The 27,565-nt window shown below is 38.6% G+C and overlaps 1 protein-coding gene across 1 annotated transcript in view; it reads right to left on the bottom strand.

The window, feature by feature from the left end:
• SPTLC2 (serine palmitoyltransferase long chain base subunit 2) overlaps positions 1-27,474 on the bottom strand; it is a 72,013-nt gene extending 44,539 nt beyond the window's left edge. Inside the window, exons 1-6 of the mRNA XM_026849695.1 lie at positions 27,351-27,474; positions 16,444-16,638; positions 8,333-8,487; positions 7,141-7,289; positions 6,696-6,820; positions 1,880-1,973 (exon numbers count right to left, since the gene is read on the bottom strand). Of these exons, the coding sequence (XP_026705496.1) occupies positions 1,880-1,973; positions 6,696-6,820; positions 7,141-7,289; positions 8,333-8,487; positions 16,444-16,569 (649 nt within the window). The 5' untranslated portion in view covers positions 16,570-16,638; positions 27,351-27,474. The remainder of the gene's footprint in view (positions 1-1,879; positions 1,974-6,695; positions 6,821-7,140; positions 7,290-8,332; positions 8,488-16,443; positions 16,639-27,350) is intronic.
• Between the last annotated feature and the right edge of the window lie 91 nt (positions 27,475-27,565).

Genomic DNA, 27,565 nt, shown 5'->3' with positions numbered 1-27,565 from the left:
TGAAAAAAAAACCTGAGGAAAGGAGTGGGGACGGGAGTAATCAAACCATGAAAGCTGAAGTGTCGAGCAAGAGACAGATCGGGCAAATACTAGGGCATGAAAAAGAGCACAATCAATCACAAAAAGAGGATCACCAGGACAGTTGGAGCAGCGAGAAAAGCTTGTGGACTAGAACTAGACTAGAAATTATACCTCAAAATAGGTCAGTTAATAGACTGTTAAAAATAGCTAATGTTCAGAAAAAGACAAAGATGAAGTCAGCAGTAGAGTCCCTGCCTCCAACAAATCTCTCAAGGAAGAAAGGATGAGTTTAGTGCAGTTAGGGAGAACAATGGAATACAAACTTCTGCTCTTGATCTCTCAAGAAAGAGGGAAAGACTGGAAACTAGGTCTGATCTTAATAAAAAGGACAAACTGCAGAATGAGGTACAAAAAAACCCCAAACCATTGAACAAGAATTTTTAGGGGGATTTTTCCTTTTTTTTTTTTTTCCCCCCTAATTTCTAAAAAGCAGAGTATGAATGAAGCCATTAACATCTCAGGAATATGAAGTTAACTAAGGCACCACAGATTATAACAAGAGTAGGACTGAGAACACATATATAACTATGAATTGAATATCATCTTGACAGGCCAAGATCATTGCTTGCATTTTGCCTTCTAATTCTATTCTGCCACACCATTCTCTTTCATAGATCCCCACCATCTACAGGGTTTCTAGAATATCCCCAATCTCACCATTGCTAGTTTGTACCCCATTCCCACAGATCATCTATTCTTCCTCATCACACCAGAGTTTAAGTCCTTCTCCTTATACCCAGAACTGTTTGTCAGTGTTCTCCAAAATTCTGGAACTGGATACAGTGTACAGAAGTATGTCTACACAAATGCAGAATTTGAATGCAAAGCTTCTGTGATCTTGCCTAGCAATCGAGATTAATGAAGAATTAAGAAAAACAAAAAATCATGTTAGAGCAAGCTTTAGAGCAAGCTCTACACTTCTGTAAAGAAAATAATTCAAATGACAGAAGAGAGAACACAAAAGAAACAATAGGCACAGCAGAGGATCCACTATCAAGTAGGACAACAAAAGGAAAATAACTGCAGCCACCCAAGCTTTGCTGTCACTACCACACACTTCAAAGAGAGCAAGAGTCATCATGATCTCAGAGATCAATATTATAAAGAGTATTAGGAGCAGCTGAAGAATGAAGGTAGTGGCTTTACTAATCAAGGACAACCAAGTACTTTCACTAAGAGAAGGAAACCCTAAGTATTTTTAATGCGAAAGTTATTTTAAATACCTCCTTTGGAGAAATTGGAAACTAGCAAAGTGAAAATTCTGTGCATTTTGGAAACAAATACTTAAAGCAAGTAACTCAGTGCAATTAATCTATGCTTCACGTGCCAAAAATGTGCTTTGTACTACATTGTACCAACACACAGTTGTCTAGTTTAGCTAGGACACCTGCATTTGTAAGCTTCTGTTACTGTATGATCACATCAGCATCTGGTCCTAAAATTAAACTTCCCTATCCCCCGAATTGTAACACTGACCACTACAAGATTGCATTACTATATGACAGGGACTGTTAAAATAGTGCCCCTATATTTGCCAAGGGGCAGCATGTTCCTCTTCATATACAGATGTAAGCCGAACAGCTTTGGGATAAAAATGTTATTAGTTGAGACTGAACATATCAAAAAATATCCAACTCAGGATGATTAAATTCTCAGTAGCAGCAGTCTTCTGACGTTTCATGTAACCAGCAAGTGATTTCTTTACATGAAATTGGATTTTCAACTGTTAGAAGCCATAAGAGATTGTATCTGATCTATAGCATCTGCAGAAATGCAGAGTCCACCGTCTGATACTTACTGTTGTGCTTAAAGATTCGAATAGTTGCTCCTGACAGTCTTGCTCCAAGCACTAGTGATGCATGATTCAGTTCATCACTCAAAATCAGACAGCCCTGAATTAGAAGGGGAAAGAGGAAGATATTGAAAAGGTTATGTTTCACAGCCAAGCATATAACATCTTTCAGCTCTGAACTGCTTGAAGATATTTAAGAAAAAAAAAAAAATTCCAAGATAAAAGCAGCAAGTCCAGGCAAGACTTGCTAGGAAACAATTTGTAGCCTTAATACAGCAAATAAAAATACACAACTGCTGTTAACTGAAAGAACCACTTAAGTTTCACTTTTTCCAGAACCTGAATCTGCCTGAATATTTCATGTTGATTAGTGCTCATCCTCCTATGCAGCCAGGTAAAACAGAGAGCTGAGCAGCTGGCTGCAGTTCGCTCAGCAAGTCTACAGTGGTGCTAGGAAACAGGCAATTGAAGTTCTAGATTAAAGACCTTCTCAAAGTTGCACTATTTCTTACATTAGGAGGTAACTACTGACTAAACCAATGTGTGGTCAGTGGTACCAAAGGGACTAATTTTCTTTAATGAACAGAACTATTAAGTACTTCATAGATAGAGGTAACATACAAGAGACAGGAAGTGGAAAACAAAATTGTAGAGTGAAATTAAGAAGCTTTCTGAAGCCATGAAACATTAGACTGACTTTGTTTGCTTGCTTTTCCAAAAGAGGGAAGGTATGTCCTTGGACAAATACCAAAACAGGATAAGTCTGTTTTGAGAACAGCAATGATTACAGGTCAACAGCTGATATGCTGAACATTCAGTCACGGTGTTATCACTGTGGACTACCGGAATGCATACTGGAGGATTAGTTTGTAAGACAGCAATAATATTTCTAAGTAACCTTGGCCCACTCCAATTACTATGCAAGTCTTCTGCAATTCTAGAAGTGACTTTGGTAAGTTAAAAATCCAGAAAGTGTCTAGATGCTGAGGATTTGACACAAAACACATGCTCATTCTATGTTTCTCTATTAAGAATGGGTAGAACGAAGAATCAAGAACATTTCTGCTCTGCAATGAGAGTTACTAGAAAGGACTGTGAAGAGCATTGCCTACAGTTACACAAGGAGTTGTCACAAACAATAGCAGTATTTTCTCCACAATAAAGGAAATTCTGCACTAAAATTGCAGTGTATCTAGAAATATGCTACATCCTGGGAAAGCTGAAGACTGGTTTTCCCCAGAAACTGCACTAAATCTCAAGTGTTCAGACTGCTGTTACAAGGATTCACACTGCATATTTCAGAGACTTTGGCATAAGAAGCACAGAAGTCTCCAACTAGTGCTTGCTCTTTGGAACTACTACACCAAACAAGGAGTATGTACATTATGTCACGGGTCATGTTAAACACTACTGTTATCAAAAACTGAATATAATAATCCAGTATTAGTATCCTTAAATGGTAGGAAGTAGGAAAAGTGATAGATTAAAAAAAAGAGGAAGAAGAAATCAATAGTCTAGAAGGAGCTTCTCCATCAAAAACAATGAGCTTTTGGTAGCAAAAAAAGATTTAACAAATCGATGAACAGCCTCTTTTCATCTCCCTGTAACAGAAGAGAACATTCAATTACACAAAATATATTAATTTAAAACTGAAGAGGAAGTAGAGTCTTGTATTGTCTGCCACTAGAGAGAGGGCAAAGGATCAAAGATCACTGGTACAGTACAGCAATCACTGCTGATCATATGTAAAACTGAGTGCTGCTAATATTAGAATGGTAAGACTATAGGTGCATTTATCAGCAAACTTACATTTGAGAGAGTATCCAAGAGAAGACTAACACTAATTGGAGATCACACTACTGATATCAAGAAAAATATGTCAGTGAAGATCAGACTTACCACTACATCTTAAAAGGCAGACACAGAAATTGAAGTGCAGGCCACATTTTATCAAAATGCTGCATACATGAATTGCATAATTCAGTCCTGAGCACTTAATTTCACAAACTAACTATACACAGAAATTAATTTATTTTCTTACAATCAAAAAAAGATTCATCAAGCAGCATTGCTCTATCTATTATCTAACCTGTCAGTCCAGAGGTATGATGAAAAGCCCTGTGATGCAGTAAGGACTGCTGTTATTAGCTATTTACAGTAACTACATTAATGACACTTACTCCAAAACAGGCAAGTTTCAGAGGCTAGCTTAGCCTTAAAAGGCCTAACAACTTCTGACTATGTAATCCTCAAATCTCATGTTATCTGTGGTCTAGACTCAGCATTTTTGGCAGTGACTGTACTAGGCAGCCAACAGCTTGTCTGTCAACAGTGGGTCTCCTGCTGAGAGCTGTCAGGTGCAGAAAGCCCTGTTTTTTAGTGATGCTTTAACTGCTGAAATACAACTTTCAGCATACACCATCTATACTTGTTTTCAGCAACTGCTTAGCAGAAGCTGCTGTTAACAAGGCATAGCGAATACAGATCAACTAGGTAATGCTGATGAAGCTTTTGAATTCATTTTGCTGACCAACGTTGATCAGATTATGGAGCAAAGTTGGATCCTAGGATAGTCAAGTCATATTTGTTGCTATTAAGAGGATTCAGTAGCCCCATAAACCAAGCGCTTAGGGATTTCACATAGCAAAAACAGAACAGGTGGTCCAGTATTATATATATGTGAGTAACTTTATTGCAGTGGCTTGTGTTTTAAGGTAATTAAGTTGCAGTATAGGTGCCCAGATATGATATAAATAATGATTAGCTTCAAATCATATCAGCGACTGTCAAAGAAACTCCTGGTCAAATTCAGATGCCATTACTGATTATATTTGCCAAACCTCCAAAAATGTATGTTCCAAGCAGCTTTGCACCTGAAAATTTATGTAGGACAAGCACAGAGACACAAACAGTAGTAAGAAAAATCAGAGCCCGAGAGTTCAACCAAGCATGGGAGTCTTTGGGCTTTATTGAAGACCCTATGAAAGCACTGCCAAACGGGCTGTGCACACACAGCCAATTGTGTACTGGGTGGTACCAGAATTCAGGATTTATGTGAGTCCCTATTTGCAGACAATGAAGAAATCAGAAGTGCAATGAGAAGCAACTTCAGGCAGCCAAAAAAATACATTTAGTGAACATTCTGAACTGTGAAATGGTTCATTTGACAAGAACTCTTTCCTCCAGAGAACATTTTCTGTTTGGAGTAGTCACCAGAGTATAAAGGTACTTCTAGAGTTATGAGGCAGAAGCTTTTTCCTACTTTATTTGAAGTACAAAAAACCTAACTATGCTCATCACTAACACAGTTCAGACTTCCATATCCATTTATGAAAAGAGTTGGTTTAGTAAATGTGCAAGTTATATGCATGAAAATGGGCATGTTAAATGCCTTGAATTTACTGTTCAGATTTTCTCAACGGTTGTAAAAACTGTTCAAGTTCAAATGTTAAGGAGCCGAGTAAGGTCTCAAGGGTATTTTCATAGGGTATTAAAGATATACAGTGGGATCCACATACACAGAAAGATTATCTTCATAGTACTTGGCAATTTGTACTGACTTACAAAAGACTAAAGAAATCTACTTAAATGTATCTGACCATGTGTGTTCCTAAACAAGGTCTCACAGAAATCATGAGACTCATGTTTCTGTTGAAGAGAAAACGCAGGGATATGTGGGAAGACAAAGAGCAGAAAAATGGAAGTAAAAAATATGTCAGGAGTAACATATGCTGTTCAAAATCATAGCACTACAGAGCTATTTGACTCTAGAAAGAATAGATTTGAAGCACTGAATTTCTCTCCACACTGGACTCAAAAATGTCTTTTATTATGGAAAACATCTGATATTTACAACTTAACAGACCAAAAGAAAGAGACATTATGTAGACAGTGCTGGTTCATTGTTACAGCACAGGGGAAGACACTACAGCTAGTCAAGAAGAGATTCACCAGAAGTTTCCGGGAAGAACAAGGCAGGTATTTTATTATCTGTAGATACCACAAGTAGAAAAATTTACAAAGCAAGCTCAATAAGTGCAAAAATAAATAAATAGAGTAATAAGGAAATAATTCACTACAAAGGGACAAAGAATTTCAATAGGCTAGTAGTATTAGGCTAGCACTGAATCATTTTCAAAAAGAGAAAACAGTTCCAGTACTTGCACTATCTTACTCTAAGTAGGAACTAAGAACACATATTTTACATCAGAAGATGCAAACAAAGAGCTCTCTTCCATTTCTTTTTCCAATAACTAAAGAAAAACACAGTTTGAGATGCAGGACACTCAGGCTGCACTGTGTACTGTTTTATGGGGCTCACAGTAACATAATCAGTCTTTACATTTGACATTGTTTCTCTCAAATAGCTTTTCTACTAGGATTTTGCTCCTTCAGAGGAAGAACTTTTCAGATATCGCTCAAAGATAATAAATTCTGTATGTACCGACATGCAATTCAGCTTATCTGTGTGCTCCACTGAGACAGCCACTTAGTGTCTCAAGAGCATCAAAATATCTTCAGCCAATCAGCTTGTTAATCAGACACCATTTCATACACTAATGAGTAGCCTGAGGAAGCAAGCTTTAACACACTGGACTCTGTCCCAGAAAGAGGGCAAGATCTGGACTGCCACTGGTCCCATGGATACTGTTTCCCAGAAAGATTTTTCCAAAGGTTAGAGATGCATGCTGTGACCTATAGTTTCTATAGGGAATATCTGCAGGAGTTACCACTGAAGAAAAAACAACCAGACAAGTAATTTTTAGAAAATCCAACCAGCAGAATCTGTTAGGTAAGCTTTTGCCACTGACTTAAGGCATACCTTGCCAACTAAAGCAGGAATGTTCATGGAGTTGGTTGCAAAGCCCATTCCATATGCCATTGCAGATTCTACACCTAGGAACCTGGCAACTAGCTTTTCCAGCTCCTCATGTTTGTCCAAGTTTCCTACACAAAAAACAAATGAGAAATTCAGAGTGAGAAGCAGCTTTCACTATTGCTATATTCTATCAGAATTTCCACCAACCAAGCCGCTTTTTATTTAAAGGCCCATAAGGGAATACTGAAAAAAAACAAAGTGAAACCAGAAACGAGTCAACTGTTGTGCCATGTAAACTAAATGCAGCAGATCGATTTGTCTTACTTAAAATCTTTATTGATTCATCTAAAGTTCAAAAGCTGGAACAAGTAATGTTTCAGAGATCTGCAATCAGATCATAAAATTTGAAACATACATTCGGGGAACATTCTATCTTGCTCCAACTTACCCATCTCCTGTCTAGTGCTGCACACCCCAGCTCCGTACTGGGATAGAACTTTAGCTGCTGCTTGTTGGCAAGTCCCAGCCTTCTGTGCAAACCCAAGGTAGTTGTAGGAACCCATATTAATAATGTCCTTTATCACTCTTCCCGTGTACCTGTGTTTTTTTAAAACACCACAAGTTAGGACACCCACTATCAAAACAATTAACTACACCAGAAGATTCTTATTTCAATTTCCTAGAATATACAATGAAAAGTTAAAAATCAATAGAACCAACCATTTAATTATTTCAGTACTGCCACTCATCATCCAACTTAAATGATCAGTGAAAAATATGCTTCCACTATCTTATAGTCTCAAACTAGTTCCCAGAAGAGTTTACATGAAAAGGTGAATTTGCTATCATATCTAAAATTGCTTGAGCCTTCTCAAGCCATTTGTTGTTTCTCTGACATACAGTCTGTCCATCCCAGACACATACAACTTCCTTTTCAATTACAAAATAAGATCTCTAGATCAATTAACTTGGCAGCCCCTCAAGCAGGATATCCTCTAACCATAGAAAGGAAACACATCTGGCACTGCTGTGCTAACAATATGTGACAAGGAAATTAAGGAAGAAGTTTAGCAGAAAAAAAAAGTTTTAATTATTTTGCCCTTGAAAGCCAAGGAGAGACATGACTGGGTTCAGCAAACACTGTGCTGCAAACCTCTTCACATCAAACTTGTGATATGTTGCTTCAATTGGTAAAAATCTTTATCCTTGCATTTCTGATTTTGTTCTACAGAGTACTTGAGTTCTGACTCAAAACAATCATGTTAAATTCAGTTTCAGGCAGAAAAGTTTACTTCAAGTGTCGACTGATTCTAAATCAACACAAAATAACATGTAGCGCAATCCAAAGTACCTACTCCAGGTTCTGGTGATCACACACAAAAGGATTAATTTTATTATAGGCATATGCCGATGAAATCTTAACACAGTCAGGAGCTTTAGTAAGTAGCCAAAAGATTATACATAATCACCTCGGTGGCCAGATGTGTTTCAAAAAAAGCAAAGTTCATTGATTCAAGCCGCTGGAAAGCTCAAAACAAACACGATTCACTGCTCCTTTAACCTCACAGCCTGCAGTTTGCTCTTATAGACCCTCTACTTAAATATAGTTGTTGGAAGCCTTTTCTTCAATTTTGACTCACGTGAACGTCCAGTTATAGTCATGGGAAACTCTCTCCATCATGTCCACTTTGGCCCCTGGCACACTGCAGATTGGACGGTTCCAACTGTCCCGAATGCGCATGTAGAGGTTTCTGTTGTAGAAATTTTCAAAGTCCTGGTACAATGGGACAAAGTCCTGAAACATATCAAAAGCACTCAATGTAAAAGGAAAATATTTATTACGGGAAATTTGGAATAAGAGGAATAAATTGTTTCTGTCAAAAAAAAAAAAAAAAAAAAAAAAAAAAATCAGGAACACTCAAGAAAAAGTTAGAGAGTTCTTCATCACAAGTCCCAAAGTGTTTTTAATCCTGGAAATCCAGTGCAAAATTATTCGAAGGTAAGACAGCATCAAAACTGAAGAAATTAGTTTGCTAGAAGGATTTCCAAATTTTTCAACCTGCAAATCTACTATGCCCCCAAGATTTCCTCAACAGCAGGTCCTTATTTGTATATAACTTAAGCACCTCATAGAATCTAAAAGCCACCAACCACAACTAGAAAAAAACCAATCAAGGCATTAGGATATGCTTTAAGTTAGAAACCCTCAATGAATTCTAACGTATAGGAGAGGGAGTGATGAAAGCAACACAGAAATTGAATTGGGAGATCCTAATGACACAATGAGGTCTTGCTCTCAACTCAAATGGGACTTCAAATACCTTGGCCCTCCTTCCAGCTGTTGCTGGGTAGTTAGAGAACATCTCTCTCGAAACATAAAATAACCCCCTTCATTAAATGCATGGGCATACAGTCTTTGCAAGAGATTTGTATTCAGCCTTCAGAGTTAAGCAGAGCAAGGGAACATGCAGTTGCTTTTTTGGCACTGAACAGTATGCATTGCTCTACTGAGTACATGAAGAATTTGTAAACTGAGGTACTCTTGTCATATTTTATTCTATACATAAGAAATGCATTTAATATAGCAGCACTAGCCTCATTATAGAGGTTACCACTAGAACTTTCCACTATTTTTTGTTCTGAATTCAAGCTAGTAAGCTACGTTATGGCACCTCTCTTCTGCACAACTTCTCAGCATTTAAGTCCCGGAGGATTTCTTTGCATGAGCACTTCCTGAATTCTAGCTTCCCTTCCAATATTTTTCAGGAAAACTTACCGTCTTGAATGGATAGCACACAAGAAATGTCAAACTGTGACAGCAAGGACATCTAAAAATCTCAAGAACATTTTTTTTCTGGCCTACTTAAAATGCTCCAGTCATGAGATTTCTTTATTACTATTGAATAAAAAGGAAGTTTAACATTCAGTAGTGATAAGAATGCATAATTCATTTGCTACTGCTGAAAGAAAAAAAGCGCCTTTTGAAAAATCTACAAAAGGAAAAAGTAGAATTTATGACAAATGTAAGAGCCAGCATAGCATTGCTTCCTGTTTTTCACAAGAGAAATGCAAACATGGTGAGGAGCATTTTATTTTTGGTGACAGGGTAACACAGAGTATCTGTCTGACCCAGTATTACGGTGCCTGACGTTTGTACCACTGAAGCAAAACTGGGAGCATTTATGCCAGCTTTTTAATAACAACTCAAACAAGTGGACACTGACAAGATTTTACTTACAACGCTCAACAGCAGGAAGAGTACTTTTTTCTTTACCTTCCTATTTTAATGATTTAGCATCCCTGTCCTTTCAGTTTCGAGTAAAAGAAACATCTAGATCCACCCTTTGCATCCTCCTACCAACAGCTGCACAGGAAAGATGGAGCCCAAAAGGGCCAACTTCTAAGCAGACACAGTTGCCCATAAACCCTTTTTGATTTACCTGTGCATAATGACATGCCAAAAAGGCACAAAGATACTAGTTTTCATCATTTCCACTATGGAAAAACAAAGCAAAATGAGCCAGTGATCAGTTCCCCAGGGAAACACAAGTATGTCCTTTCTCAGCAAAGACTGATAGTGGGAACAAGATTTCCAAGAGCTAAGATGCACAGAGGGCAATTATTTCTTCTATGTTCTCTACTTAAGTATAGTTTTGCATTATTTCACATGCACCAAGCCTTCTCTGAAGGCTCTTCATCAAGAGAGGTTAATAGGGGTAGTAGGTCTGCTAACACAAAGCTGTAATCCCCTAGAAAAGCATTAGTTTCCTGAAGTAGCTACACAGCTCTATCCTTCCTTGACTTCAGCATCTCACATAGTGATTCAGCCTGGAACAAAAACTGGTCACTTTTACAATGGAGAAAAACATATTAGTGTTGACAAACGCATTCAAGATCTTTCTTCATATATGACAAGTTACACAGCTACTGTACTCTTACAAAGTGGTGATAATGCATGAGAGTACTTGTAGCAATATACAAGAAGATTCCGACTCATGACACAAAATTGGAGTAATTATCTACAAGTGTCTGAAACCCTCTGCAACATCATTTGTAGAAGGGTGGAGGTAGTGAAATCAAAAAAATCTGTCACATCAGAAGATCAATACTTGAGGGACTTGTTACATCTAGCTATAATCTACTGAGATCCTTTTAAGCATTTTTAACTCCTCTTAACCATCTTTACATGAGAATTCAGCTTTGCAGTAGTTACTGAAGCACACTATGTGACCCAGGAAACAACAGAGATTTTAGCCAAGATTCTTGGCTAGGATCAGAGGCTGGAAATGAGTCATTATAACAACTCAAGCAGGTATGCCTGGGCTGATACAGTCCAATCTTACCTCAGACTACTGACCAGATAGAGCATGTTTTATTTTGAAACCCAAGATGACAAAGCAGGAACAGTAACAAGCTCAACTGGTGAGACAGACAATCATCCACAACAGGTTGACACCACCAAGATACATAACACAAGTATGATCTTGGAAGACGACAGCATCACTTAAATTGAAATTGATTTAACTGGGAATTCGGTAAGTTCTCTGAACCTAATGAATTATAAGGAAAAAAAGGTGTCTTAAAAGTCAACAAGATTTCAAGGAACAAATGGGTAAGGGAATTAAGGTCTAATATGGGACACTAGCCTTAGTTTTTGGGGGTACCAAGCTGCAAGGTTATAACAAAAGGCTCTAAGTGAGGCATCAGTTTAATACCAGCCCCTTTGTTGTCCATCCCACCCCCCCTCAATAAGCCACCCTCAACTAGCTCTTATGAGAAGGTTCCTTGCTGTAGGACAGGCAGGAAGTGTTATTTTTGCATAAATGAAAACTGGATTATCTATTTCCTCAGTAATCCTAACCCTGCCAAGAGATTCTCATGACCCATGCACCTGAGAACACAAAAAAGAAGTGGTAGGGATATCTTGCCTTTATAAATTTACGTTTGGAGTTTGAGACCCCTCTTCTGGAGCTGGTATAGAGGACCAGATGGCTTGTCTGGTTGGTTTGGGCTTTGGCTTTTTTGTGTCATCTGTGTCCTACCACCACCCCTCCCCTGCCATCTTTCTACAATGTGGCATTTCAGATGGAGAGTAGAGAGGACATTACACCAAAAAGACCAGTTGAATTCCTCATGGAAATTAAACATTTTCAATATTTTAACCAAGAAAAAACATCTGGGGAGGGAGGGGGTATAAAATCTGTCAATCCATACTATTTCAAATTGTCAGCACGTGCAGCCATAGTGCTGTGCTGCAACAATCACTGTCACCTTTAAATGGCCTTCAGAGCTTATTGTTAAATTCTCATCCTATTTCAGATCCAACAGTTTTTCTAGCCATAACAGCCCTAAGAATATTAGGCTGAGATGGAACTGCTTCGTTTGGAGGAGAAAGATACTAGGAGTGAGTTGATTCTTTGTGCGATCTTCAGAGTAAGCACAAACGCAGCACGTTCTTTCATTTGAATTCATACAAACATGGAACCAAGGAATCATAAACAGCTCCACTGCTGTTGATTTAAGCCTAGAACACATCCCCTATTAGTAAGGTGATGCCTGATGAAGAAACTTAAGTACTAGTGGTCTCCCAGAAGCCTGAAAGACATAGCAATTTCAAGAAAGAGTGAAACATCCCTCGGGGTGCAGCACTTCAGCATAAGTGATTTGGGAACCCAAGATTTCATCATACTGTAAATTAACACTACAAGTAGTGAAGGCCATAATGAGAGCTTTGTAACCATTACCTTGGGGCACAGTGACATGCAAATGCAGTAATTATGCTGCTTTTAGAGCCAATTTTTCCACAGTGTTGCACCTAAACTAATAAATGGTGCCACAAGCACCAGTTGGGCTTATCTGCTATTTACATCATGCATTCCCTGATAATACAAAACTGACTGAACAAAAATCTAGTAGACAATTGCAATAAATTTCTCGCTTCTAAAAGGAAGCGGAAAGACTAGTTCAATCTCACTGCTATATGAGTCAAGAAAAAGTGGAGCAGTAACTGTGGGTAGCCTTAATACCATCAGGAGGCCTCTGATGAGCTATACATTCCAAGACAATATTGAGCAAAAGATTCCAGTTTACTGCCCCTGAGATACTCCTACAGCTCTATTCCTGTGAACAAGTGTTTGAAAACCCCAGATGCTATAAACATGTTCTAACTGGGCAAGCTACTGAGCATGAAGTATGTTAGAGTGTTACTGGCCCCATTTGCACAGTTGCTCCCATATATAAAGTACAAGGCAATCAACAGGCAAACCAGATTGGAAGAATGGTGACATTCATCCTGCCTATAAAATCCTACAAGCATTTTGCAGATTTAACTACACTGTTTGACCAGACATTACATTAAATTGGGTATGTATAAATTGATTCCAGGGTAATTGAGAATTGTTAATCTTTCTGCTTACCCATGCCTAAAATGGACTGATAAATACTTCAGAAAGGATGTGCTACATAACACTGGTTTCCAGGAAAAGCCTGGCTGGTTTTATTTTAAACAAAGCCAAACCCATCAGAGTATTTCCTGGAAATCAGAACCAGCAAAGCTGTCCCCTTTCACCCTTTCGTATTTCAGCAGTCAGTGAATATTAAGTTTTCCTGGAATCAATAGTTTCAATGCAAGGCTCTAAAATTCCAAAGAACTTACCCACTGCCAGAGACCATCCCAATATAGACCTGCTGGAAAGCCTGCTCTTTAAATTAGTTGGATCACTTGTGGTTTCTTGTTCTGATGCAGACATTCAGATTACAACACGAAGTGACAATTTAAGGAGGAGTTTGCTCTACTTAAATAAATTGGCCTTCCAAAACACACAAAAACTGCAAGTGGCTTTTTTTAGTGTTTGTTTTTAATACATTTTGGACCTAAGTTTATGTTACTCTTAACTGTAATCATCTTCAGAAACACAGCACAGAAAATCCACATACTTGAATTCCATGACTTTCAGGAGAGGTTCATTCATCCCTTTATGAAACACTTCCTTGCACTAGGTAATTTTGTTTTGCTCACACACTGCTCAGCTACACAGCTACTCCCACTGCCATTGCTTTGAACTTTTCACTTAAGCAATTATGAGCTATTTCAAAAAGCTAAAGCCCTTTTGCTTGATACTTAAGAAGATCATAACCCTCTAGTTGGCTCTTTAGAATTTAAATAAAAACACTACTTTTCACTCAGAGGTCACCAATCTGTCAGAAATTACCCCCGTTAACCACAGGGCTCCTCCAATTTGCATATCTTAATTTCAAAAAAGCAGGTGTTTCAAGCCTTTTTTGTGCACTAGTATCTGCATTCCCTTACCAAAATATGATTGGGCTGTCAGCCAGTAGCTTGATAGATTCAAATATTTGAAAATCATGAGAAACTGTTTCAAAACAAGTCATTGAGCATCAAAATAAAAGCTGGCTCCCACACTGGATACACTGCAACATGCTCTCATCAATTCATTTAAAGGCAAGCAAAGCTCAAAGCAGCAAAGTGTGAGGATAAGTACTGTATGTTCTAGACCTCACATGATCACTTCTCTGTTTGTCCAGTATCGGAAACAGCTATTCCAACTGAAACATTACAAATGCGATTTGGAGAAGTACACTATGCTGAGATTTCTTCAATACCAAAAAAACAGGATTTCCTATTTTTAATTCTTACGCAATACTCACTGGCACTTCTTACTAGCTTCATCCACAGACATCCTACGTACAAAACAAAACCAGAATACGTGCATCTCTTCCCTGCAAACCATGACCAACACAAACTCAAAGGATTTCAATTCATCTGTCCAGGAAGTATACTTGTTAAGCAAATGTGTTTCAGGGTAAGATGCAATGCTAATTTACAAAAAATTTCAAAGCTAATTTTTTTTTAGAACTAGGATAATCAGTTTCTAACAAACTGTGCTTCAACATCCTCTGTGACAAACTTTACTGAGAGCCTAATCAGATTTACTGCCCAAGGTCCTCCGTTTGTACACTCTCATGTAAAAGACATGACTGCTCCCCACAGAAAAGGACTACTGCAAGCAGTCTTGCACCTTACATACTGATATCAGAACAAGCATTTCATAAAAACTGTGTAACAGAAACATAACAACTACAGTACAGAGTAACTGCACCAACACTTCAGTTACCCGTTTATAATCCTCAAGTACCATCATCACAGACCAATATTTAAACTTCTATTCTAATGTCTTCAGTTTTCTGCAACTGTTTGACTGTTCTCTTCTGCATCAACTTCTAGTTTATACACAGAAAAAACAAGAGTCTCATGTTCTCAGGTGACACAAACCAGAGTAGCTCAAATAGCATTAATGAACACATGTTACAAGGTGAGATTCAGCCAGCAATCCTCATTTGGATACTGTAACTGTTAAAAGAGATCCAAGAGTCTTACTTCCAGATTCCAGAAGTCAGTTGTGGAAATAGTGTAAATTTAAACTCCTGTACTTTTAACCAATATGAAATACCTATTACTCAAACTCCTTTGAGAATGTTTCTATTTTGGAATTAAGGGCCTTACTATGAATCAGCTTAATTCTACCTCACAGTACTCACACAAAGAAGCTACTGTGAAGTAATTTTAGGCATTGATTAGTATACTGCATCTTAGCTAATCGACCATAAAATGACATGCACTTTACTCCAGTCCTGCCTCCAAAAAAAGCCTCCAATGAAGCCTTCCTTCTTCCCTCTCCCACCCTTGATTATTTGTTTGTATTAGCAAGATATCCTTCCCACCCTCCTTATTTAATGCTAGCCAACTGTTTGTGTGGCTGCACAGAGAACCAGAAACCAGCAACTGGAAAACAAACTCCCTTAATATTTTATAAGCCAGACTGGCTCCCCAAAGCAGTTGAGAAAAACAGAACCCCAATCAGCAAGAGTAAGCCAATTCATTTCACCTTTGGAGCAAACCTCATTGGTATTCACACTGTGCTAAGAGGGCTCAGAATAAGAGTTAGCGGGAAATAGCCTGCGAACTGCAAGTTTAAACAGTAGATTTAAACAGTAGATTTCTTCTGTAATTTATTATATAAAACAGTAATTTATTCCTGTGGGGAATAAAGGCCTCTAAAAATATTTTTACAACTACTGAAAATTAGGATTATCTATTCCAGACTAGCTGCTGAAGCAGACAGATTTTTCATCTGGTAACAGCAGCTTTTGTGAATAGGTCTTATTATGAATCAAATTTTTTAATTGCTGTGAGCCAGGGGTCAGTACCTCAGATTATTCACCATCTAACCTGCTAGCGTTCTAGACTCCAGATGAATTTGAAGTCATCCAGCTTGTGCTCTGGTTCTCATCCACAAGCTTTTCTTTGCAACTGCTTAGGCTGAAGAGAATCAACAGCATGCTTCCAAATCAAAACACAGCCACCAAAAAAGCGCCTCCCACTGCTGTCAAACTCAAACCAGATCCTTGGATAAGCATTTCTTTAACTGCTGATGCTGGCATATCAGTCTTGCTCCCTGAAACCCTTGTTTCTGCAGCTGGGGCATCTCTCGGAATGTTGATGTAACTGTTGATGCAGCTTTGCAATGAACCAGATGAGGGAACTGCTCCATCAAAAAATAACCCAACTAAAAGAAACCTTTTGTTTAATGACACAGCAGTACTAGCATAACATTTGGGGCATTCAGAAGACGAAACAGCAGAAAACCTGAAATGCTGCTCCCTAAAGAAACGCTCAAGCTATAGCCTCAACCACATCATTTCCCACTGACCATTATTTCCCAGTGGTTACCTTTTGTTCTTCTCTTTCTGTTGCATTTTGACACTTCTCAATCTTCCACTGCCGCATGAAATCTCGCAGATATCCAAAGAGAGTGAGAACACCGTAGCCTACGTAGGTCAGCACAGCAACCAGCATTGGTGTTTCTTCAAAAGCTTCATTGAAAGGCCTTTTGTATAATCCTCCATTGTGCACAATATGATTTAGCTATAGTAAAAATTTAAAGAGAAACAGTTGTGAGATATTCAAGAAATGACAGATAGGCATTTCAGAGTAGTCCCTGGCCCTTCAATCAGCTATAAACTCTGCATCACCCAGCTCAAAGTACTTCCAGCTAGGTTCAGCCATTACTGATAAATGCTGTCAGTCTTCATATACGAGGTGGGCAAGTTGTTGATATAACCAGTCACAGTTACCAATTTAGCAGTTTAATCTAACATCCCATTAAAGTTCTTCAGTTTGTGAAGCTACATAGAGAGCATTGCTTACATCCAGGCCAACTAAAATGAAGAAACTGCCTTCCCCCTTCACCAAAAACTATGTAGGCACAAAGAAAAGAGCAGTGAGGCTTCCCAGGCTCACTACAGGGAAAAACAAAATAGAAATTAATAGCTTTATTAATCTAAACAATGCATTTTCAGGATTATGAGAATTGAAAAAGTAACTAGAAAATACCTAAATAAACTCAACTTTGGAAGTCTATATTACTGTAACAAAACAAGCATAATCTGTGTGCCTCCATAGCCATTAGCCTAAAGATGCTGACGTAAACACTGTACTCATCCATGAGGTGGACATGACACCACAGACAAAAAAGTCATTGTATACACAGTTTCAACATAGCATATATGTCAGCACACAGAACAAAGCAAGGCTTTCTGCATAAAATCCACACTGAAAGTCATCTTGCTACTTACATACCATCTCCTGAAGAGCCTGACTAGTTGTATAATACATGCACATGTCCATCTCAAGTACAATTACTGTAATACTTAATATTTGTGACTGTTACAGAAAAACTCCACAGCTACAAGGCAAGGGCTCACTCAACATAACACTGAGGGGAAAGATGCCATGGTTTTAACTAGGCTACTTGTTCAAAGAACTAAGTTAAAGATCAGATCTCAGAAGCAAATATATCAAAACACAGAAACCCAGCAATTAGATGCAAATTGTTACCTGTATTCCTAAAAGTTATAGAACAGCTACCCTATAACAGAACAGCTACATGTGAAAGAACACTCTCCAAGACATAAATCCCCTATCTGCAGCAGCAAACGTAATAAGTCTTACTCCTTGCAAAATATTTTTCATAGTACTCATAGGTTTAGGGAAATTGCAACCTATTAGGTAATCTAAACAGATTAAGACTGGCATACAATTCTGTAACTCTGGTATGCAAACATATTATGAAGGATGCTGCCAGATGTACATGGGAGCAGCTAGAAGACAAGAAGGAAACCAAGATAATCCATTTCAATAAATGCTTAAATTATTAACAACAACACATTGAAAAGAAGGCTAGGACAAGGATGTATCTAGTATGTTGCTCAAATTTTTCTGGACTGTACTCAAATTGTAGCCTATAGCCAGATATAAGAAGAAATGTATTTTTTAAATCATTGTAGTCAAAGAAACATAAACACCTAAGAAAGAGGTTGATCCTAAACACACCAAAAAAGGACAATAGCAAATAATTAATGAGGGATGGGAGCCAGCAGACAGAATAAAATCAGTTATTCATTTATGGCACCTGTACTACCATATCTGAAAGGAAGCCAGAGTTGTACTAACCTCTGTAACAGCTGATGAATCAACAAAGGCATACATACTTGCTGGCCTCACCAGACACTGCATTATTTGGAAAGTGACACCTGCTCATCTCAGGTGCTGGAGCAAGTCTGTATTTCAAGCCTGGCATTAATATCTTGAAAGTAATTTTTCAGATGCAAGGGTCTGATCTTAGGATACAATTATGCTATAGCTATGCAACTACTGGCTCTAAATTGCACGAGCACATTCCTCCTGATACTCATTTCTGTCTCTCCTCCCTTTTACAGGCACAGACATCCAGAACAAAGTTTAAAGCAGAGAAAATCCTTGATTTGGTCATCGTAGTTGCAGGGACTTTAGAATTGGTGCAAGTGTGGAAACAAACCAGCAAAGACACAGCAGGAAATTCTCTTCTAGCCAGAACATTTATCCCAGATGCAGATAGCTAGCCTGCAGCACTTTGAGGCCAGTTTAATAGAGTAGTTTTAAACGCATACTGCAGACAGCGGTGGCTTAAGTTGAATTTCAATTCATGAAGCCATAGAAGCCATTACTGCATTCAGATCTGAGAAGGATCATGCACACACACACAAAAAAAACAAACAAAAACCCACACCCCAAAAAACAAACCCAAACCTATACACAATTTTAATCAGAATAAAAGTATGCCAATATTTTCTCAGGTCTTTAGAGGTGCCTCTGCTTGTGACAAATGCTAAAATTAAACAAGTTATTCCACATGGTCAAAAACAACATTTCACTGAGAAAGGCCCTTTTGGGAATACCTGTACTGGTTCAAAACATACTTCAATCAATCACCTTCCAGTGTTCTACCAATGTGCTTATATGTCCTCATACTCTCATGTTAGCTACCACGTAAGCTGAGAAACTTCTATGCTATCCTATCCGAATTAAACATTAAAGAAATACTCTGAATGAAATTCACAGGCTTCTCATGAAGTATACAATGACTACAAATACACTCTAGAATTGCCTACAGAAGAGACATTTGTAGCCACATTTTAGATACAAGACTATTTGTTTTTCCAAGAATGTCTTATGAATCTGCATATTAGCCTTCAAATAAAGGTTTACATGCTGAAAGCTCCAAGCCTGCTGCCAAAAAGCAGCAACTTCTGTTCCAGAGACCAAGAAAGAAGGTGGCTACAGCTTAGTGATTCATTTCCTTTTCTCAGGGGGGTGGGAGGGTAGGGGGAAGCATGCAAGATTAACACTTTTATGATTTCACAAGTCTTATGGTAACAAAGTGAGCCATGACCTTTGAACTAGAATATACTGCATATCTAAGTGGAGACTACAATGAAAAGTCACTGTTCACCTAAGCGTGTAGTTCAGAAAAGCAGGTGTATGCTCACCTACATCTCCTGTACTGCCCAGACCGCATGTACACAGAACAGCACCATCATGTTAAGATTCTCAACTGCAGGAAAAAAAAAATAAATCAGAGCACCACCCAGCTGGTTACAGAAGGCAGCAAAGAGATGGCATTCTGAATCAGCCACAGGTAATGCCTGAGTTGGGCCAAACTCTTGCAGACACAAATCACAAACCAGTATTGTAACAGTTATTGAGCAGAAGCATCATAGAGCTACAGCTAGAAAGGATTGTATTGGTCTACATAGCAGTGAGTCTGACTATAATCATCTCTCCAACCTGGTTATAAATAGTTTCAATTCTTAAGACATTACATTACAAAACTGACCAGATTTAGTTCATCCTGCAAATTGGAAGCATTATGAGTAGCATAATAGCACATCTAGTACAGGCAGAGGATGGGATTGTGGATGGATGCACATGCAAGCAGAAGCACACTCAACCTGATGTTCTCACCCAACTAACTGCACAAAATTATGCTTTTAAAGACCATGCTGGCCTTCAAGTAACATCAGATCTTGCAGTGCTTTAAGGTCAGGTACCATCAGAACAAGACTTCAGCTCCACAGAGAAGTACTGCTGCCTATCCTGAATTATTCAAATCCTTTAATGACATATATGGAAAACATCTCACATAATACCCCTTTTGCACTTAGCATGATTACAGGTCATCTACCATTAGGGACAGAATAGCGTAATCTACACAAAAGTAGTTCTCATTTATGCCACCCTACTGAGCATAAATTCACACTAGAAGGTATCCAATTGCATGCTTTATTGATTACAACCTCCACTATCCTACTGGATGTGAAGATAGCTCCTTTATCAGAGGATGCAAAAATCTGCAGTTCATAAACAGCAGCTAGAAGCAAACTTGCTTTTACTAGTAACCTTTGTTTTCCTTTTTCTAAATTTTGACAGTAGGATCTTCAGAGGACAACCATACCTCACCTTGTCATGGATTTACAAAGAAAGTAAAATGAAACCAGCAAACATATACAGATTTCAGTGTTAATTATGCTTTCACTGTCAGCACCCAAACCAGGTCACATATGAGACTGACATTATTCTGAACCTGACTTTCTTTTCATTAAAAACTTATTTCTTAAAACCAATAGAAAAAAGGGGTTTCAGTATATTTGCTATACCTGTGTCAGCAGACAACTTGGACAAGAACTCACCCTAAACAAAGTCAGCATGGTACAAATTGGTAGATGCAAAGGAGTGCACCAGAAGCCAAACACTCTCAGACTGAAGGGTACCACCCTTAACTTTCAAAAGCATTAGAGGAAAAGTTTTGTGAGAAGACAAAAGCCACGCTTAAGTACAGGAATATTTGAAGGTGCTACTGTAGACAACACAGGATTTTACCACAGGGATCTGGGTACATACTTTGCATGGCAGACATATACTTTAGAGAGAGAAGATGCTGCAAGTGCGATACAGAGCACACAGTAAGAGATGTATACTAGAACTGGATATGCTGCTACCCCAGTAAAACCCTAAAACTGTAAGAGGCCGTTTCATTTCATGCTGCCAGGAAGAGCACAGTCAGAGGAACCTTGCAGGCTTTATGCAGACACCTTAAAAGGATTATTTTATGCTGAAACACAACTTTGCTAAATTCTTAATAAAAGTTAGCAGCTTCTCATTGCCACATACCACACATACTGCAGAAATTTTACTAGCAGCTTTTTAGCTTTTTTTTTTTTTTCTTTCTAATAACATTATGTGGAAGACCGCTTCCATGAGTTGCTTGCTTTTTTGTCAAAGATTCCTGCCAACTATAGGGAATAAATGGGATATAGGATGCACCTCCACTCTCAAAAGCAGTCATGTTCATAGTAAAGGATCAAGGGAATCAGCACTGCAGCAGTGAGAATTCCACACAGGCAACTGCTCTAAGCTGTTATGGTATTCTGTGGTAATTTTTCACCTCCAACCCTTTTCTATGAACTGCTTTGTTCTTAACTTTAGATCCTGGACTGCTGCATGGATAAAAAGACAAGTATTTACTACCAAAATTAGAATGAACTGATTTGAATCACATTTTAATCTTAAAAAACAAAACCAAAAAAAAATCACAGAAGGGAAACTTCCTTTACAAAACATACTTTAACACCCAAGTGTATTCCTAATTAAATATTTGTTCTTATTGGCAGGTATTGCCAAATATTTTGATTTGCAACTAGTTACTCCCAACAAATTTGGCATTCCTTTGTTAAGATGCACTTTCCACATCTACACAAAAATTATAAATCTCCATAATGTTATTGTAACTCAAGTAGTTATAATAACAAAAAAATAAACTTGCATACATTTATTACAGCATTTAAGGATTATCACCAGCTACATCTGAAATGGCAGTCCCAATATAATTGAAAGGTTTTAACACTATCCAAACTGACTTCTCAGTAACACATATTGAAGTCTAGGAGAAGACGGACACATCAACAGCTACCATGGGTGTTTGTTTCCATACCAGTACAGATACAGAAATTCCCAACAAGTACAACACTGGCACTACATCTACTAATTTAATATGATGGCCTCAAATATTCATTTAGCCAAATAAAATGTTGTGTAGCTATTCCTTCCACAAAGGCTTATAGACTTTTATAATTGAATTTGTTATTAGAAAAGTATCCTCATGCACAGGTATGCTTTTTCAGAAATAGTTTTTTCAATTAAAACATCTAAAGGAGATCATAGTCTTTTCTAGGTCAGTCAATTCCCTATTCACTTCAGCTTCACATTACTGACTCAATGAATGCAGTTAATCAAAAAAACAAGAGACAGAAAGTAATAATTTCTTCCCTTGGATCTGATGCAAGCCTCAGAATACATGCTACAAGCCCTAAAGCACACATTTTCACAGGGATTCAAGGATTAAATGCTAATGTCTAAACCTGGGCAAACTCTCCAGCAATCTGAGTGTATCTCTGTAACCATGGAATAACCAAGATTGGAAGGGACCTCCAGTGGTTATCACGTCCATCCTGCAGCTCAAAGCAGGTCTAATTACAGCAGGTTGCCGAGGGCCATGTCCAATCCAGTCTTGAAGACCTCCAGGGATAGAAGTTCCACAATCTCACTAGGCAGCTTCTTCAAGTATTTTACCATCCTCATGGAAAAATTATTTTCCTTTTATGCAATCAAAATTTCCCATTCTTCCAAATTACATCCTTGCTTCTCATCCTACTGCCACACACTTCCAAGAGTCTCGCTCCACCTTCTCTATAACCTCCAGTCAACTAGTTGAGTCTTCTCCTCCTAAGGTTCAGCAAACCCAGCTCTCTGAGCTTCCCATCATACCTCATGTGCTCCAGCCTCTTCTGCTTCTTGGGGGCTCTCCATTGGATTCACAGATTCATGTGGCTATGTCAGCATATTTCTGGGGAGCTCAAAACTGGACACAGTACTCAAGATGCAGTCTCACAAATGCTGAGTAAGGAAGAATGATCACCTATTCATGAATAAGTTCATGAGATGTAGTTCTTCAGGATCTTTTTTTTTTTTTTGCTTTTTATCAGAAATATTTGCATTTTAAATTTGCACACAGATGTGAAAAAACACCACAATTCTCTACTCAAATTCCTTTTTAAGTGGATAGGGCAGTTATTTAACATCTTTATCTTATCCTAACATTCATCTGAAATAAGGGCTTATTCGCATCACTGCTACCACTAACTCACTGTAACAGGAAAAACTTCCAGTATTTGTTGCACTTGTCTTCATAAGCGTGCTCTCCCAAAGATGTTACACTAACCTGAATTCCAGCAAAAGCATCTATAAAATCAGTAGGAAGCTATCATTCCCCTGCATCCTGAAGCACCTCACAAGATAAACCTACAAGCAGTATGAATGCTCTCTCTAAAACAAACACAGATGACAGGTCCACACAAGCTGTTTTTAGCATGTACACACTAAAGCTTTCAGGAAAAAAAAAAAAAAATTCTACTCTGCCCATTTTAATAGCAGTAAGAATTCAGGACTTGTGACAGTTTGAAAGGAATGCAAATCCCACAGTCCTCCCACTCTTCAACCAAACTATTCCTTGTCTTCCTGAGGAAGTAGTATGAGACCTTATTTACAAAAGCATGTATACAATAAGCTATCTTGAGATTGCTATAGAGATTGCATTTGAAGACCCAGAAACATCAGGGAAATTATAATTTATTTATATCATTCCAGCTCCTATCTGACTTGGAGATACCACTCACAACAGAAATTAAGAACTTGATGTCTAAAACCTATATTCCAATTATTTTTTTGGTATGAGATTATTTCTTCTTTAACTTCTAGAAGCATAACAGAACCATTCTACAGCAAGGAACTCAATTAAGGAGTCCAAAACACACATTACTAAAGATGTGTTCACAATAATAGGTAGATTCCAATAAGCTATAATGGAAAAGAAGGGCACTTCGTCCCATTAAAAACAACCCAAACCCCCTATTTTAACCAAGAATTTTTTTTCAGATGCAGTATTAGAAAACCATTAGCTATTTGCTTCAGAGCAGAACACTCCAATGGAGAAATACATTCCAGTTTAAAATTGCATTGCAGAAAGAAAAAGCAATGTTTCCTGCACTCTTTATTATTCCCACAAGTGTCTTGATAGATCCTAAATACCATTTTTCTACTGAACTAACTTAACACTCTCTCCAACAGATCAGAAGGACATAAAAATGCACAACTTGAAGAGGTAACTTCACTGTTCTTTTATTTATATTTCCTTTCTCCTGGTTGTGTTCATTTCCTCACATCATGACAATACCCTTTGAGATGTCAGGCTTTCATCTTACATAGTGCAGTACTACACTGGAGCATTAAATTGGTTTTCAATCCATCCACAGATTACTGTTCTTCTTAACCACACACTCCCTTAACTGTACACAGTCAGAAATAAGTTAGTTACTTTTCTCCAATATCCTACAATTTTTAATTGCTAGATGGTTCTTCAACCTCTTTTAATTAATGTGCTTATAGTGAGATTGTTGCATTCACTGAATGTGAATCTCTAAACAGATTAACTGTTAAAATCAAAGTAATTTGAACATGGAACTTCCCAGGAAAACAAAAGAAAGAGCTGTTACTCTAGTATTTCAACAGAATGTTTTTTTAATATGCTGAAATGCTAACTTCAGATGATTACTTTCCTAGCCATAATGATATTTCATTATATCTCCAAAGTAGCCATAGTTACGGCACAGTCTTAGTAGGCAGCAAGTTCCCCTCTCCTCTTACTAAGGGGAAGGATTAGCAGTTCACATCCCAGCAAGAGACAAAGTAATACAACCTATTAAAAATTAAAGTGAACAATTTCACCCTCTTCTGCTCATGCTAAAGAGCCTGATCTACATTAAATACAAGTCTCTCTCTGTGAAGAGTTGTAAGGAAAGCTTGAAATCTGTGTCATAAGGATAATACCCTTTAATCTAAACTTTTTTTTTTTTTTTTTTTTTTTTTTTTTTTTTTTTTTTTTTTTTTTGCGGGGGGTGGGGTAAAAAAACCCCAACAAAACAAACAAAACCCCATAAACCCCAAAACTTATTCAGGTAACCACAGTAGAAATGTCCTAGGTAGGGGGAGACTCCTTTTTTTTTACATGGTTAAACATGAGTAAAGCTTTCCTGCACTATAGAGCTCTAAAGAAGGGCATGCTGATATACTACCCTGTCTCTAAGCTCTCTTCTCACAAGCTCCAGGCTTTTCCAGATAAATCACCAGTGATAGCAACACTTCTTTATACAAATGGCTTTCCTTCCCTCTTCTCTTCCCATCAATATATTCATTTTATTCTTGTTGCCTCTTTCTTCTTTCAAGGAACCCATCATAAGCTTTCTTACAAAAGCACTTTTTTCCTCATCCTAACTTTTCTGTTTTTTTCTAAGTAGAAATTGCATTCTCAAGTGTAAGCTGCCTCCTTTTTGGTACTTGATTTCTTTGCATTACACAGATCTCTTCAATTGCAGATTCTCAAGTGTTGTATGTAGTAAAGAATCTACATACAAACATATTCAACACATAGTAAGTGTTAACATGTTTCCCTTCTCCTGTATAAAGAAAGGTCCAACAACCAATATTCAAGAGCCAGAAGACCAATCAAGTAGCCAAATCTGTGATACATCAGCAATGATATCTTTGGCAGCTCTAAGCTCCCATCACTGATGTTATCTGAGAAAGCTGTACATGGCTAATACCCCTGAACAGTCCCTTCTTCCAGACAGGTTCTATCCCTAACTTTTCATTTTGAAAGTTAGCAACTGGCCCACATAAAATTACAGAGAAAAGAATGCAAGACACCTAATTATAAATCTCTGCTTGATCAACAAGCAGCTGCCAGAAAGATATAAAATTTCTTACATCCTCTGACAATGCCACTACACTTAGGCTTTTTGCTAAGATTTCTCATGATAGCTTCTCCAATGAATCTTCTCCGCCCTTTAGAAATAGGGATCTCAAACACTTCAGGCCTCCAAGACATATTTCAGCATAGTACCACAAGAGAGCTATTAACTGAACAGAGTATCTCGTAAAACAGAAAAGTTTTTAAACTTCCTCCATTTGACACTGACAGGTTTTCCATTCACATGCTGCATTTCCCATGTTTTCCAGAATCACAGCTGAAGAAAATCCTTGAGGAAAAAGCTGTCTTACCCCACCTTTCCATTCTTCTGAAGCAGAAGAACGTAACTGTATTCAGACCACCTTCTTTAAAAAGTACAGAGGGGGAAAAATGCTCATAGAACACTCACCACTGCACGTGGTCTTAGCGCAAAGATTTACACCTATGGTTTTATAGTCCACAGAACTTGGTGTTTGCAAGGCAAAAAGACTTACCAGCACCACAGCTCCCTAAACCATTACAAGCTGACTCTGCTGCCGAATTAAAGCACTGCACCTTCCTCCTCCATTTGTTCCCTCCCAATACTGTGTTAACACCTGCCTTGTGCCAAGGCAAGACTGTGAGTGTCCATCCAGTGAAAAAAATACAGTCAGTGTCCTGGATTAAAGATAACTCAGGAAGAAAAAAAAGGTTAGTTTTATCCTGCATCAGTGCTCAACCTGGTTCACACAGTAACTGCACATGTCCACACTGGAGAAACAGAAGGGGCAGCATAGGAGTGAAAACAAGGAGCACCAGAAGCGATGACAGTGGCGGAAGGCTTTTCTCAAGCAACTTTAGGTGTCCAAAGAAACACTACCTATTCCATACTGCTGGGATTGCCTTCAAGAGAACCATTAAGTACCTTACAACATAACACAAAAGTTTAGTGTTTTGCAGAGAAACAACTGGAAGAGTGAAAGCACAAACACGCACATCACAGGGTGTTAATACAGCTAGATGGCAAGTGCTGCATCAACCTTTAACTCTTCTGTAGAGGGAAGTCCCTACTCAAGGCTACTTATACCCGTAGCCCTGTACATCACACCTACAACAATCAAACAGCAGTGAAGAACGGTGCTAAAACATTTTCTTCTAAAGCACAGACCTATTACGTTATAGTGAGGTTTAAGTTTAAAGCTCTGCTGCTAACAAAAGCCTTGCAGTAAAGGTATAGCGATGACTTGAGGGCCAGCCGATTCCAACTTACCGGCCTGGCGAGCAAACACCCTCCAGGCGCAGCCCTCTGAGGCAGGCCCGTGACCGAGGCGCTGCCACTCCACCCCAGGCGAGGGACGGGGGACACAAACCCGATCCCCGCCAGCCAGTGAAGTTTTGCCCAACTCCCTATCAGCCACACCTCGGTAGCTTCCCGGAGCCTGCCTGCCGCCGCAGCGCGGGGGACGGCTGAGGCTCCCGCGGCTCCCCAGCCCACCCGGGGAGGGCACTGGCGGCTCGCACAGAGACACCGAGGAGACGCTCGCCTAGAAAAAAGCACCGGGAACGGCCCCCGGCCACGGCGCGGGCAGCCCCACAAGCTCTACCCGCCACCGGAGTCCCCGATGACGGGGGACC

This window comes from Athene cunicularia, assembly GCF_003259725.1.
Source record: "Athene cunicularia isolate RWA chromosome 5 unlocalized genomic scaffold, athCun1 chr5_part1, whole genome shotgun sequence".
NCBI lineage: Eukaryota > Metazoa > Chordata > Aves > Strigiformes > Strigidae > Athene > Athene cunicularia.
This window is presented reverse-complemented; position numbering and strand designations above follow the sequence as displayed.